A 13,898-nucleotide genomic window follows, 5' to 3' on the forward strand; every position below is an offset into this window, starting at 1 on the left:
AGAAAACTATATTAGTATTAGTAAATACATATGATTTTTGATAATAACTTCCTTGTCATGTCATAAGTGAGCTATTACTGGAAAGGTTTATTTTGCTCTCTCTGATGAATTACTTTTAAATGCTTAAGAAATGGCGGTAGCTCATTTTGCAAGAAATCTCTCTACATATTCCAGTTCAATTTACCGAATGCAACAAATTTTAGCTAAAATTTCCATGAGGATTTGAAGTTGCATACTGATCATGACTGAAGACGTTGGCGATCGACTACAGTTTTTGCGCTTGGGAAATTGAGGGACTGGCACGACCCTGATATGTTGACCACGTGAATATCGTAATATGATTTCTTGTTACGTTTGACGGCTTTGGTCAGACCACATTGTTCATAATGTGCATTGAGTAGGTCTCGGAAGTACTCAAGGTCCCGCTGGAAACTTGGACCATACTCGGCCACCTTTCTCCAGAGAGTTCTATTCCAATGATCGTATAGAATGACATCCGCAGTATTCCACTCTCGAATCCGTCTTCGCTGCTCTTCCGACAGTTCTGAGGTCTTGAAGCGTGCGTTCGTCTTAATGTAAATGATGTCACTGAAGTCGATGTTTAATAAGCTTTTCAGGAGAATCAGAGACTCGTCCAGGTGCTCAGTTATCAGGACTAGATCTAATGTCTCATCCAACGTACTCAGCGTGTCCTCAACAAGTTTGTCATTGTGCAGTGGCTTCGAGCTGAGGTCGAACCACATTCCATTTCTTGTATAATATTTGCAGTGACCTCTGTGTTTGCTTTGCCAATTATGGAGGGGATCTGCGAGGAACTCCTCCACCTTGGCCGAGTCGTTCTTGCCCCGGTACTTGCCGGCGCAGCCGAAGAAGAAGAAGGCTGACTCCCACTGCTTGCTGGGCTCGCGAAGAACCGTGATATACTTGGTGTCCTTCTTCATGAGGCGTTTCAAGAAATCCAGGTTGGGCAAGAGACGGACGTGTGTCGTCAAGACGTCGTAGTCTCGGTAATTGGCGTAGTCGCCAATCTTCACACCGACCGGGGGCAAAACCTGACTCACGTTTCTCGGAATATGCTGCCGGAAGTGGCCATGCGCCTTGTCACCTTTGAAGAGGAGAAAGGAGAGATTGTTTGCAAGACCGTAGCGATTTAGAACGTTGGTCACAGTAGTACTACCGGTCTTGTGGGTCTTCACGTAGACCACTGGGCGAGGATTTGGTCGCACCTTCTTGAACCGTGGAATATCCACCCTCAACGGACCTCCAGTCACCCCTACCTGTTTAAGGGTGGACCTCTCCAGGATTAGGAGGTAGGCAATTGTTCCAAGCATGCACGCAACCATAAACATTTGGATGGAGTTCAGCTGCAATGTGGAGAAATGTAGAAAAAAAAAATGTTAATCAAAATGATCCTGCCATGGCCTGTAAGCCTATAAGATGAATATTTTCAACATCGGCCGCCCCCCGTCATGCCGTATTTCAGTTGTGAGGATTCTGTGGTAGAGCACGGACTCACTATGTCATGTAGGAAGGTGGAAGTTATGTGCGATATGTCTATTTCCTTTTTCTAAAGGCTCTTGACAAATTTCAAATCGGAGTGAATGTATATCGAATGTATATCTGTACTGTGTCGACGTGATATGTATAATTTATGAATATGCCCTTATGTATTTTTTTTTTTGTGATCGCTGCTCCGTAGTTTAAAAAAAATCATAAATTTTGAACCAATATTGTCTGACACTCATCGAACACACCTGATACATTTTACTTCATTGAATGGAATTATCAAGCAAAAGCAGACTACGTATTCAAAAATGTAACTATTTTCCTTTAATTGGTGAGCGTTTTATTAATTTTTAGCCGGGATAAATGCTGTGTTAGGGCCTACCAATGAGAAGCGAAACTAATGCTTTTCCATTTAATTAATTGATCCATGAATGATTGATCCACGGTAAACAAACGAAAATCTTTCACATAGTAAAATGACATGTCTCCCATGCACTTGCCGTCCCGACGCTCGAACCGACAAAACTTCTTGTCAGCATTCACTCGGCCGTGTACTGTTTTGAGTTTGAACCAACCAACCAACCAACCAACCAACCAACCAACCGATTTTCCCGTGCAACCGCTGCAACCGTGCCTGCCTGTCCCGCATCGGAGTCATCGGCCACTTTCGAGCCTGAAGCAGACGTGGACTTCCTTAAATCTTCGTTCGCGAAGCAAAGCCATAAGCCGCACTGCCGCCGCGCCGGGTGGTTTGCTGTTTGTTTACACGCCTTGTACATTCACCATTGTTAGACGTGCTTTTCAAACTAAAAAAATGCGATAGGCCTTGCATTCTAAACTCCTAAGTAGCTTCCAGTAATGATTTCTTAGTTCAGCACTAAGTAATGTCTGCGCCACATTATTTTAGGGTATTAAGGTAATTCGAAGTATTGAAATTTAACCTCTTCTCCAGTTAAAAACGAATGCACTTTTGATTTGTGTTTTAGTTGTAACGCCTCGACTATTTCTTTTAGATAGGTATTGTTATGACCTCTCTAAAACCTCCGCCAAATTTTCCCTAATTCATCCCAAAGCTTTCATTACCGCAGACATCGTATGAATCTCTCTTTGCTCTTGCTGCATTCCCCGTTGTGGTATGTGCAAAAGTCTTACATTTTCTCCTTCGAGGCATAAACACAACATAAACATTTTTACCCAAAGAATATTTTCTTTGAATGTTCACTGTAAGTTAATTCTTTTGAAGTTTATCTCTTTTTAGGTGATACGATCAGCGTATCACCTTTTGTGTTTGCCAAAATCTTCCTTTATTTTTTTTTTCATTAGGTGATACGCTAACGACGTATCACCTATTCTGTTTGGTCGAAATTCCCATTTCTGTCTGACGAATTTTGTGAACAACATATCTCAATAATGACTTGACCAATTAACATGAAATTTTCAGTCATCATATCTCGTGACAATATCTCAGTACAGCAATATTTTTATGACGATAACTTATCTGTGACGTCATCTAGGCGCCATTTTGTGATTTTCAATGATCGATCATAACTTCATAACTAAATGCAATTTCTTCAACATTTTTTCGGTAGAAAGTTCAAATCACGTCTGATCGTCCTGGTTATGCTAATCACCCAGGTCACCATGATGTGCGCGTACGCGCGCGTCAAAAATTTAAAATGCTCAAAACGACTTCCCGACCGTTTTCTCGAAGTTTCAGACAATTTTAAGCGTTTCAAAAAACTTCGCGCGCACAGCGCATAAGCAACATGAAAATGCACTTTTTTTTCAACTGATTTGGATTCCTGATACATTAAGTAACAATATCCATTGATTTCCGATCGATTTTGACCTATAACAAAGGAGTGCACTGGCGTCAAAGTTAAGATTTCGCTCGCGCGTCTATGTGCAAGTATAGTGAAAAAACATGTCTTTGTTTATTTCGTCATAGCTCCTGAAAATGTTCAGCAACCCTATATTTTTATTGCATATTACAAAAGCATATGACTTGTAACTAACATTTCAATTATCAATATTTCGAGGAAAACTCGATGACGTCATCATATCGTCATCTGAAATAAAAAAAAGTGGAATCTATTTTTTTGAGGTACTGTTTCTGACATTCATTTGCTGGTATCTCTTTGTTTTAGCTCAATATCATCCCAAATTCGGATATGTTGTACTTTGAACATTTCTCTTTCAAGTCCATGTCATTGTTTTGCGATTTGATAACGTCATCATACTGGAAATTGTGATTAAAGGCAAAGACTGAAAATCAGCCAAGTTTACGTGTTATGTCTATGGGAGGTGATTTTTTTAAACCATGCATTGACTTGATAACATTCAAGCACCTTTACCTCAGCTGATTTTGCTCCATTTCCTATGAAACTTAAGTATGTTGTAGCTGAGACAATAAGCTGCAGTAATCAGGCATTTTATTTTTTCATATCTCCTTGTCAGGTTGACAATTTTGCAGCATAAAACTGAAAATGAGAATGGAATGTGGACGAAACGATTCCTGATTTATCTTTCACATAATATCATAAGCTTACGTTCCTCATATTTTCTCTTAAAGACGTATAGCTGAGAGGTTAATGGCGACGTCTCTGGCGCCAGAGACGTGAGGTTGCACACGTGCGGGTTCGAACGGGCCCACAAGAACACGAAACAAAATACTTCTATCTTTTACTTTTTTTTCTTGAATGGAGCAATTACACCTTCGTCCATGTAGAAATCACGTTCTCATGTAAACGCACCCATACGCACCCACACACACACACACAGACACACACACACAATATCCCTTTGTTTTGTGTTGGAGACCACTATTGCTTCGACTGCTGCCAAATTTTGCAGGCTTATAGAGTTTGTCAAACTGATCATATTATGTAATGACGACGAGATGAGACATAGCCCTCTTGATTATCCAAATAATAGTGAAAGTTCATATTTGAAAATACAAATGTTGAAGTGAAGGTGACTCTTAAAAGACTTTATCGCCATGTTTGATTTCTGGGTTCCTCTTTTTTTAACATTTTGAAGACCTATTGGTAAATATTCAGTAACATAGCTTGTCTAATCGACTTACTTGCACACGCCGACACACGCATGAAATTTCCACTTGGTTGCATGACAGAAACAATTTGATCTAAATTATGTAGGACTGTATAAAGAACTGGACTTCACGAATGCTTGTCAATATAACTTCAAGTCGCTATTGAACATCATTTTCGTTGTCGATCACCCGTGACCGATATGTGATGACCCCCAGCGTATCACCTAACTTGTCTTCAGTGACGAGTTTCATATCTCGTTTTTCTTGTTTGTTTCATTTCGGTATAAAAAACTAAATCAGATGTTTCACATATAAAGGTCATGATAAAAAAAGATAGTGAGGACAGCCCATTGTCAGTGGTGACAACGACTGTCACTTCCCTACCATGGGGCCCTAGTGACAAGAATTTCACACATACAGGGACTGCTAATGAAATAAAAATATAACACAATCATGCATAGAACGGTACAATATATTGTTGCGGGAAAATGTGTGTGTGTTGCGCTGAACTACTGGGGGTGCAGGATGTTTACCGAGCTGGAATTATACCCCAGTAGACAGGCAGATTTTCCGCAATGGAAGAGAGTAAGTTAGTAAGATATAAGGTGCATCAGGTACATTCACGCATTTCACCATTGAACAGGTTTTATTAAAAATCATGCCTGGCAGCCAAAGGCTAAATTGCACATGTTTTACAATCATAGTCATAAAAACAGACAGATTATTTCGGTGGTCTGTACAAACAAAAATCGCTTTTACAAAAAACGAAAAAAAAAAGGAGAAAAAAAAATCCTGTCAACATGGCAACGCTGAAGAAAAAAAAAACAATATCATTACTATTACAACTATTAATGAAACTTTATCAGTGAGGGTACCAGCCCAACCCATACTCAGAGTACTTTATCAAAAAGAAAAAGAAACGAAAAAAAAGGGGAAAAGGAAAAAAAAAAGATTAACTGTCAACATATCATTACACAGCTGTACAACACATCATTCACATGTGCCAAATTTCAATAAAATACATAAACATTTAAATAAGTTAACTCAATCAACAATATTTCTATTCTCATAACTATCAGCATGACAGCTCGTAATTCAACCATAAATAAAACATATCTTTTAGGCCTACATATCAAAAAACTATATCCATCAGAAAAACTAAATCTCAAATCAAAATCTGAAATACAAAAAAAGAAGAAGAAAAATCAACTCAATCCACACTCATTGTTTTTCTTTATAAAAATGCGGCTACCATAACACAATATTCAAAATGGAAAAAAGAGCGAAATCTACCCGTCTGCGCTACAACAATCATGAAAATTATGGCTCAAAAACTGATGAAATCAGTTAAATCCTCACTATTGTTCATATATACCAAATATCCAGTCATTCACTCAAATCTACAGTATATTTTTCCATTACAAATAATACCATACACAGGCAAATAGGCTGATGAACAAATAGTAGACTTGCTAAGGGGGGAAACGCTGCATTTTATAGTACAAATGTCCTATTTGGTACAGATGTTCGCTATAGGGCAATTGAAAAATTTTCATCTAAAGAGACAATCTGTATCTATGCAAATAAGCCTTAATTTGCATAATTTATGCAAAAATATATAGAAAAATTATTAAAAGATATATGTGCATCCAGCAGAAATACCTAATTTGTTAGAAGTATTCTATAGAGTAAGCGAAAACAATTCCTGCAAAAATTGATTTCATACCTATGTAAATAAACAAAATTTGCATAATTACGGAAGTTATTGTGCAAAAATCTGCATTTTTGAGAGAATGTCTAGACTATTAAGCACTGGATCTTGTAGTACAAAGTTTGAGCCTGGGATGGATGTTCCTTGGGTCAAAAGTAAATGATTCATCTGAAGATAAAAACTGTCTCTATGCAAACAACCTGCTATTTGCATAATATGCATATCAATACCTACACATCTATAGATAATCAGAAAAAAAAACAAAAAGCCTTAATGTGACATGTCTTAAATCGCTTTGAACTTAACATCCAAAAAGCTAATAGAATAAGACAATATTCTCACAACAACACTTTTCAGTTGCTTAAATTATTTCCATATTATTCAATCAACTTAGGCATTTTATGCATAAATTATGTAAATAAGTACACCAGACATGAAATTTCGAAACATATTGATCTTTGAAATAATTTTTGCTATCAATTTTCCCTCATTGCATATCAAATGCTTTGCCGGGTGGGAAAAATAGCAATCGATAGTGACACTCTTTAAATATGATTATGCAAATCTAAGAGTAGGGCCTACATAATATGAACAGATGCAGATCGGAACAATATTGCTTACAAAAGGACTGTTTTTCCCTTGCAAACAGTACACAACTGAGGTCATGGTTAGAATATCATTGCAAAAAATACTACCATAGTGAAAGTGTGAATTCTGATTTTAATTGTATTTTGTAGGCAATCAAGCGAATAAGAGGCTTTTTACATCAAACTGATTATAAACTTGTGCAAATTATGTGGATGCAAGGGTATCTGCACACATTAAGAACTTACAAGCTTGAGTTAGAAACAAAGTCTGTTTCTGGAAAAAAATGTTAACTCGGTATACTATGAGCTGCTATGGCATGGAAACTATGCAAGGAAATTTATACACAATAACATTTTGATAAGGCAATAATATGCAAAAATTGTCATGTGAACAATATAGGAGATGTTATACTTTAAGTCAAATAATCCCAGTCTCTGTCTTAAAATCAGTCAATTTCAACCATAAATCAAAGCAGAAATAATATGTTCATAGCCATAAAAGAGTATATTCGATGGCTTTTACAATTACTAGGATGTGATTTGTCAACAGATCGTCACAGGCTACTGTTTACGAGAATCATAAATGTCATATTCTCCCTGGTTGTGATTATTTTCCCTTGAAATAATGTAACTCCCTGGCTGTCCAAAGAATGTTATATTCCACCACATATCAGCTAATACCTGTATAGATGATCATGACCTACATGATCTGGAAGCTTTTTCCAAAAAATAATTATGTTAACTGGTTTAGTGTAAAAATGTCAGAGGTTGAATTAAAAGAAATACACAGGTAAAAATGTGAAAGGTAAAAATGTCAGAGGTTATACATGTGTGCATCAAAATTAACTTCCATGCCACCCTTACATTAAATGTAATGATGGTGATGACTATAACATGTCACTGAATTCCATGTCCTTTCCTACTTATCAAGAAGAAACAAAAACACTTGAGAGGGGAGGGCTTAACATTTTTCGATAATCAACAAAGGTATCACTGTCAGGTAGAACATCGCAAATATGTACTCACTAAGTTTCATGATACATTGATTCACATTCAAGATATGAAAGAAAAAGTGAAATATAGCACTTTCATCAGAGCTTTGACATTTTGGCAGGAAATTTCCCAGAGAATATCCATTAGGTAGTACATGTATATATTAAGTTTCAAGAAAAATCCTACAAGCATTGCAAAAACGTGAGGAAAATAGTGAAATTACGAGGGCCCAATTTACCCTGATCTTTGACCCCTGACCCTTGACAAATGACCCCTAAATTCCCTACAAATCCTTGCCACTACCAAGTTCCATGAAGACACCTTGAGCCATTTGCGAGATACTGAAAAAAAATGAAATTTTAACATTTTCACCTGAACTTTGACCTTTGACCTCTGACCTGAAACTCCCTGGAGAATCTTATTTTGGTAGTACATTGTATTCAGTCACTAAGTTTGAAGAAAGTACCTTCAGACATTGCATAGATATGGGTAAAATAATGACATTTTAGCATTGACCTTGAACTTTTTGACCTTTGACCTCTTGCCGATTTTACTGCTTAATCACTTGCCCCATCATACGTCATCTTTGGACCAGGTTCGGTGAAATTTGCATAATCCAGTCTTGAGTTATCGCGTAAACTGATACAATTTCTTAAGTCGACCTTGACCATTGGCTTCTGGTACATTCGGGAGTTAATATGCACAATATGTTAATTAGGTGGTATTTGCATAGACAAATAGTGTTTTGATATTACAAACCATTTCCTTTTGACTAAAGGAAATGCATACTACCTCCATAGTTCTCATCATAAAATGCAGTTCTTAAACTGTAAGAAAAACTTTAACAACAATGTTTTCACTTTACTTTCTTTAGTAATTATGTAAATTACCTGGTAACGATGGTTCAATTATTCAAATTCTTTTCTCATTTTGTTTCATAAAGTGTTTCTGACGGGTTATATCTATCTAGGATGAGATTTAAGAGGAGTTTCATTAAGGCTTCATGAAGGCTTTTTGTTTGTTCTGATTATCTATAGATGTGTACGTATTGATATGCAGATTTTTGCACAATAACTTGCATAATTATGCAAATTTCATGTTTATTTAAATAGGTATAAAATTAATTTTTGTAGGAATTGTTTCCACATACTCTATAGAATACTTCTACCAAATTAGGTATTTCCACTGGATGTACATATATTTTAAAATAATTGTTATATTATTTCTGCATAAATTATGCAAATCAAGGCTTATTTGCATAGATACAGATTGTCTCTTTAGATGAAAAAATTCCAATTGTACAGAGGAACATGTGTGCCAAATAGGATATTCGTACTATAAAATGCAGTGATCACCCCTTTTTTCGCCCTTAGCAAGCCAACTAAAACAGCCAGAAAATATTATACTTACAGTGCTACTCATACAAATGAATTAAAACTTCTCTATTCTTTATTATTCAGCAGATTAATGAAATATGGTATTGCACTGTCCTGGAAACGTTTTGTTTTACACTTATATTGCTGGTACCTTGTGTTCGAACGCAATGTGTATTGATGCCCTTGTTGTTTAGCAGGTAGCCAGTGGGATACTGGCGGGTTTTTAACCATGCGACAAGCAAATTCTAGACTCAGCTGTCTTCTCCATTCGGCTAAAGTGCCCAACTTGCAAGTTTCAAGAGCTGTCGTGTATGATGTGTAGTTTTTGCCTAATATTATTCTGCATGCTCTTTTCTGAATCATTTCTAACTGATTTTCAAGTTTCTTTGTGAGGGAGCCATTGAACACTGGGCAGCCATACTCAAGAACAGGACGTATGTATCCTGAGTATACAGTTACTAAATCAGCTGTGGGGAGATTAAACGTTTAAGTGAGCGAAGCATGTAAAACTTTTTGTTGCACTTTTTTTAGGACCTGAATAACATGGCTATCCCATTTCAAGTTTGACTGAATCACAACACCTAGTATTCTTGCCTGAGTAACAGTACCTAGTCCAACGTCCGCAATGGACAAAGCATTATGCAGAGGAGGATTTTTACAGAAAGTTATTGTCATTGTTACACACTTTGAAGGGTTCAGTTTCATATTGTTGTGTCTGGTCCACTGACTAATTTCATCCAAAGCGTGCTGCATATTGGATGGTTGAGTCATTTTCCTACTCTCAATCAAAGTCATATCATCCACATACTTTAAATGCTGGATTGGCACATTTGAACATGCATCATTAACCATTATCAGAAATAAAATTGGCCCAAGTTTAGTTCCCTGGGGGACACCTGCATTGATGTTTTTCCAGTCCGATAACTTTCCATGGTACTTAACACATTGAGAACGAAATTCAAGAAAACTCACTATCCAAGAAACATGGCAGGGTCTTACACTCATGTCGAGCAACTTCTGTACAAGAATGTTATGGTCAATTAGATGTTATCGAATGCTTTAGAAAAGTCGGTTAACACAATCGTTGATATCGCCTCTGAATTTTCAGCATTTTTCGGTATTAGGTGTAGCAACTGGATGAGGTAATGACTAGTTGACAGGCCTTTCCGATTACCGTACTGGTTGGGATCAATATGCTGAGATATGTCTTCAACTAACCATTTAGCAATGAACGATTCCGCAGTTTTGGCAAAGTAACTCGTGAGAGCTATCGGGCGCAAATCCTGTACGGTGGGGGATACACACTTGGGGATCGGTACTATTTCAGCACATTTCCACTGATGTGGTACTACACCCTTTCGGAAAGAAGCATTCAAAATGTTGGCAAGGGGAGAAGCCAATTCACAAGCGAATTCTCTTAGGATTCGTACAGGTATACCTCCTGTAATGCTCGCCTTTCCCTGGTTCATTGTGCTCAAAATTTTACACGCCTCCCAAGGCCGTACTATCACACTGATCTAGGGCTGGAAGGAAGGCTGGTAACCTGCTTCTGTCCAGTGAAGGTAAGTCAGCTGCTATCGAACAGAAATATTCATTAATGTAATTGGCAATTGACAGGTCATCAGCCGTATCATTGTCTGGAATGTGGATGGTAGTATGATCTTGCGCACCATGTGTGATGAGTTTTATTTGTCTATACCATGGTGCACGAATTCTGGTGTTGTAATAGCGATTTTTTTTTTTTTTTTTTTGCTTTCGTTATTGCCCGTAGTGTCTTGTTTCTTAGGTGGCGCCACAGGGATAGTTGTTTACCAGCAAAAACCAGGCCCGTAGCCAGGATTTTTCAAGGGGGGTGCGGTCACTTAAAAAACGGACCTTCGGTACCAATACCAATGATGACACACACACACACACACACACACACACACACACAATTATATATATATGTATATATATTCTTTGGACGACCGAACTACAAAAGTTGTATAAGAATTTGCGCGCGAAGCGCGCCGCAAATTGTGAATTTTGACTGTTTTAATGACGTTTTAAAGTCTCGAGGAAATTTGTATTTTTGTCTGTTGCATGCAATCGCGTTACGGTATTTCATCTCGGAAATAGTAAAAACTCATTTTGCCAAGAAGTTGCAAAGTTTAATTGTGTTCGAGACTCTGCGCGCGTAGCGCCGCAAAATTGAGAATAGTGATTTTCCTGGTGTTGTTTTAACTTTTATTTTTTCTATTGTATACCCGCGTTAGCAGGCCTGAAGCCAGGATTTTTAAAGGAAGGGGGGATTGCGTTAATCAACAAAACGGTCCTTTGATACTGTCCCGGGAGGGGTAGCGACAATTAAAAGGTGGACACCATGCTCATACATGGACTTTCAAAATGGCCCCTAAACGAGTAATGATCATATGATTTTTTCGGGCCTTAAAAACAAGTATTCCTCAAATGTTTCCTGCACCCTAAAGAAGTACTTCATCATGATTGAATAATATGCCATTTTCCCAAATTTCGGCCTTTTTGATACCCTTTGATTATATACGCTCGTACATCACACTTTCCATCTAATCCGTGAGAAAAAACGACCCCTATTACGCGTTTTCTTTAGCGAGTATGGTCACGGTGTCCACCTTTCAGTTGGAGTTTTCCATCCCATTGGATGCTGTTTGGAAGATGAAACATTCACTTTACTATACAGTATATCAGCCGTTGGTATGCGAGTTTGTCAAAAACGAAAATAAATAAGAAAATTTTTAAAACAAAATGAATTGTAAATGTGAACCATTTATATTTTGCCTCCTTGTGGTAGGATATTTCCAGCATTTCCGAACTTTCAAATAATCATTTTAGATTTAATAATATTAAAGGTAGTAGATCCGATTCGCAAACATCTCCAATATCAGTCAATAATGTCATATTAACCATCATGCTAAGAAGGTTTTCTTTGTGAAATTTGGAGGTCAGTGAAATTCAAAAATTAAACATCCGTTAGCCATTGGAAGAAGTTGAGTGCAAATTCAGACCTCAGGCTTAGTGCTCAGATGTTTTCCTATTTTGATTTGATCTGTCTTACTGTGCACACTAAGATACATACTGGAATGGTTATTTCTTATTTATTAAATTATAGTAGCATATTTGGTTACTACCTGTCTCTAGGCATTTTCGAATTTGGGCTGCAAAGAGATCCACTACCTTTAAGTTAGAAGAGAGATAAGTAAATAATGATAAAATAAAAAAAACAAAAAAGAATGAGTTTCTTTTGTAATACTATCTGACAAACTTTTTACTTTACCATTTTACTTCATAGCTCAGCACTTTCCATTCTCTCTCATACCCTCTTACCCATTACATTTAAATGAAATACAACTAAAATGAGTTTGCGTGCCTGCATAATACTCTTTGGAAATTATAAGTGAGAATGTTCTTAGGTTTTGGCTCACTTTAAAATGAGAACCAATAGAACTGTCACAACATGAGAAAATGTATAAGTAATAATCAACAGTACATTTCCGAATTTGGCCTGCAAAGAAATCCGCTACCTGTAAGTTAGAAAAGAGATTAATAAATAATGATAAAATAAACAACAAAAAAAGAATGAGTTTCTACCGCCGTATCAAGAACAGAGCCTGAAACGGTGCAGGCTCAAGAAATCGTTTGTACTAATACGTCTTGAAGTACTGTATGATACTGTTGACTCAGACTTCTACAAAGCTGTAAGTGAGAATTTTAACCCAATCCGGCTCATTACCTGTGTTTTTTATGAAAAATATGAATAAAGAATGTAAATTAAATAACGACGTGTCACAATGCAGTCTAACGCTCTCACAGTGTTATCATACATAGGGTTTTCCCTTTTACTCCGGAGCTCTTGCAAGGCTTTTGTAATACTATCTGACAAACTTTTTACTTTACCATTTTACTTCATAGCTCAGCATTCTCTCTCATACCCTCTTACCCATTACATTTAAATGAAATACAACTAAATTGAGTTTGCGTGCCTGCATAATACTCTTTGGAAATTATAAGTGAGAATGTTCTTAGGTTTTGGCTCACTTCAAAATGAGAACCAATCGAACTGTCACAACATGTGAAAATGTATAACTAATAGAGAACTGGAGTAAGACAGGCCTTTCATTTTGTTTTGTCTCTCCTGATCGTTCGTAAGAAATGCTAGTTCATGACCACCTTTTCACAATTTGATTGGAGCATGCATTCATAATGGAAAATAGTTGACATAATAATCTACCCCCAGGCATTATCATGCCAACATGTACTTATATATACATGTACTATATCTTTGTGAGACGTAGATATAAAATGTCTCAGGTTTTCGATTATAGTAATTTCGAGGAAATTTCTTTAATTTTTATCATATATGTAAACTTGAGGCTATTAGATTTTCATCCACTTACCTCTGTTCCTGTGAAAAAATGCAAGTGTCAACCTCAATGTCATCCACGAATCGCACGTACTCGGGCGGCCAGTGGAAAAAAAAAAACACCGGTCACACGCACCAAGGGCCATGGCATGCAGTGCCAATATAATAATAGCTCGCACAAATTGATACATAACATTTGTGTTTCTGTGCATGGGGACGATCCGATGGTTCATACAACAAAAGGGTTTCGTACAATTATTTTTAACATTGTTAAACGTACTCTTCCACATTTACG

At 37.0% G+C, this 13,898-nt stretch overlaps 1 protein-coding gene across 1 annotated transcript; it reads right to left on the reverse strand.

Annotated features, from left to right (window-relative positions):
• Window positions 1-239: 239 nt before the first annotated feature.
• LOC139723970 (galactose-3-O-sulfotransferase 2-like) lies at window positions 240-1,331 on the reverse strand. The gene has a single exon (XM_071635170.1). It carries the CDS (start codon window positions 1,329-1,331, stop codon window positions 240-242), a length of 1,092 nt encoding a protein of 363 aa, XP_071491271.1.
• Window positions 1,332-13,898: the final 12,567 nt, after the last annotated feature.

The sequence above is a fragment of the Diadema antillarum genome, unplaced genomic scaffold (assembly GCF_040938485.1).
Source record: "Diadema antillarum isolate AM-2024a unplaced genomic scaffold, OU_Dant_1.0 scf00000204, whole genome shotgun sequence".
Classification (NCBI taxonomy): domain Eukaryota; kingdom Metazoa; phylum Echinodermata; class Echinoidea; order Diadematoida; family Diadematidae; genus Diadema; species Diadema antillarum.

Bases quoted from the DNA above. Each gene is read 5' to 3' on its own strand.
- LOC139723970 (XM_071635170.1), bottom strand. From the start codon at position 1,331: ATGCTTGGAACAATTGCCTACCTCCTAATCCTGGAGAGGTCCACCCTT.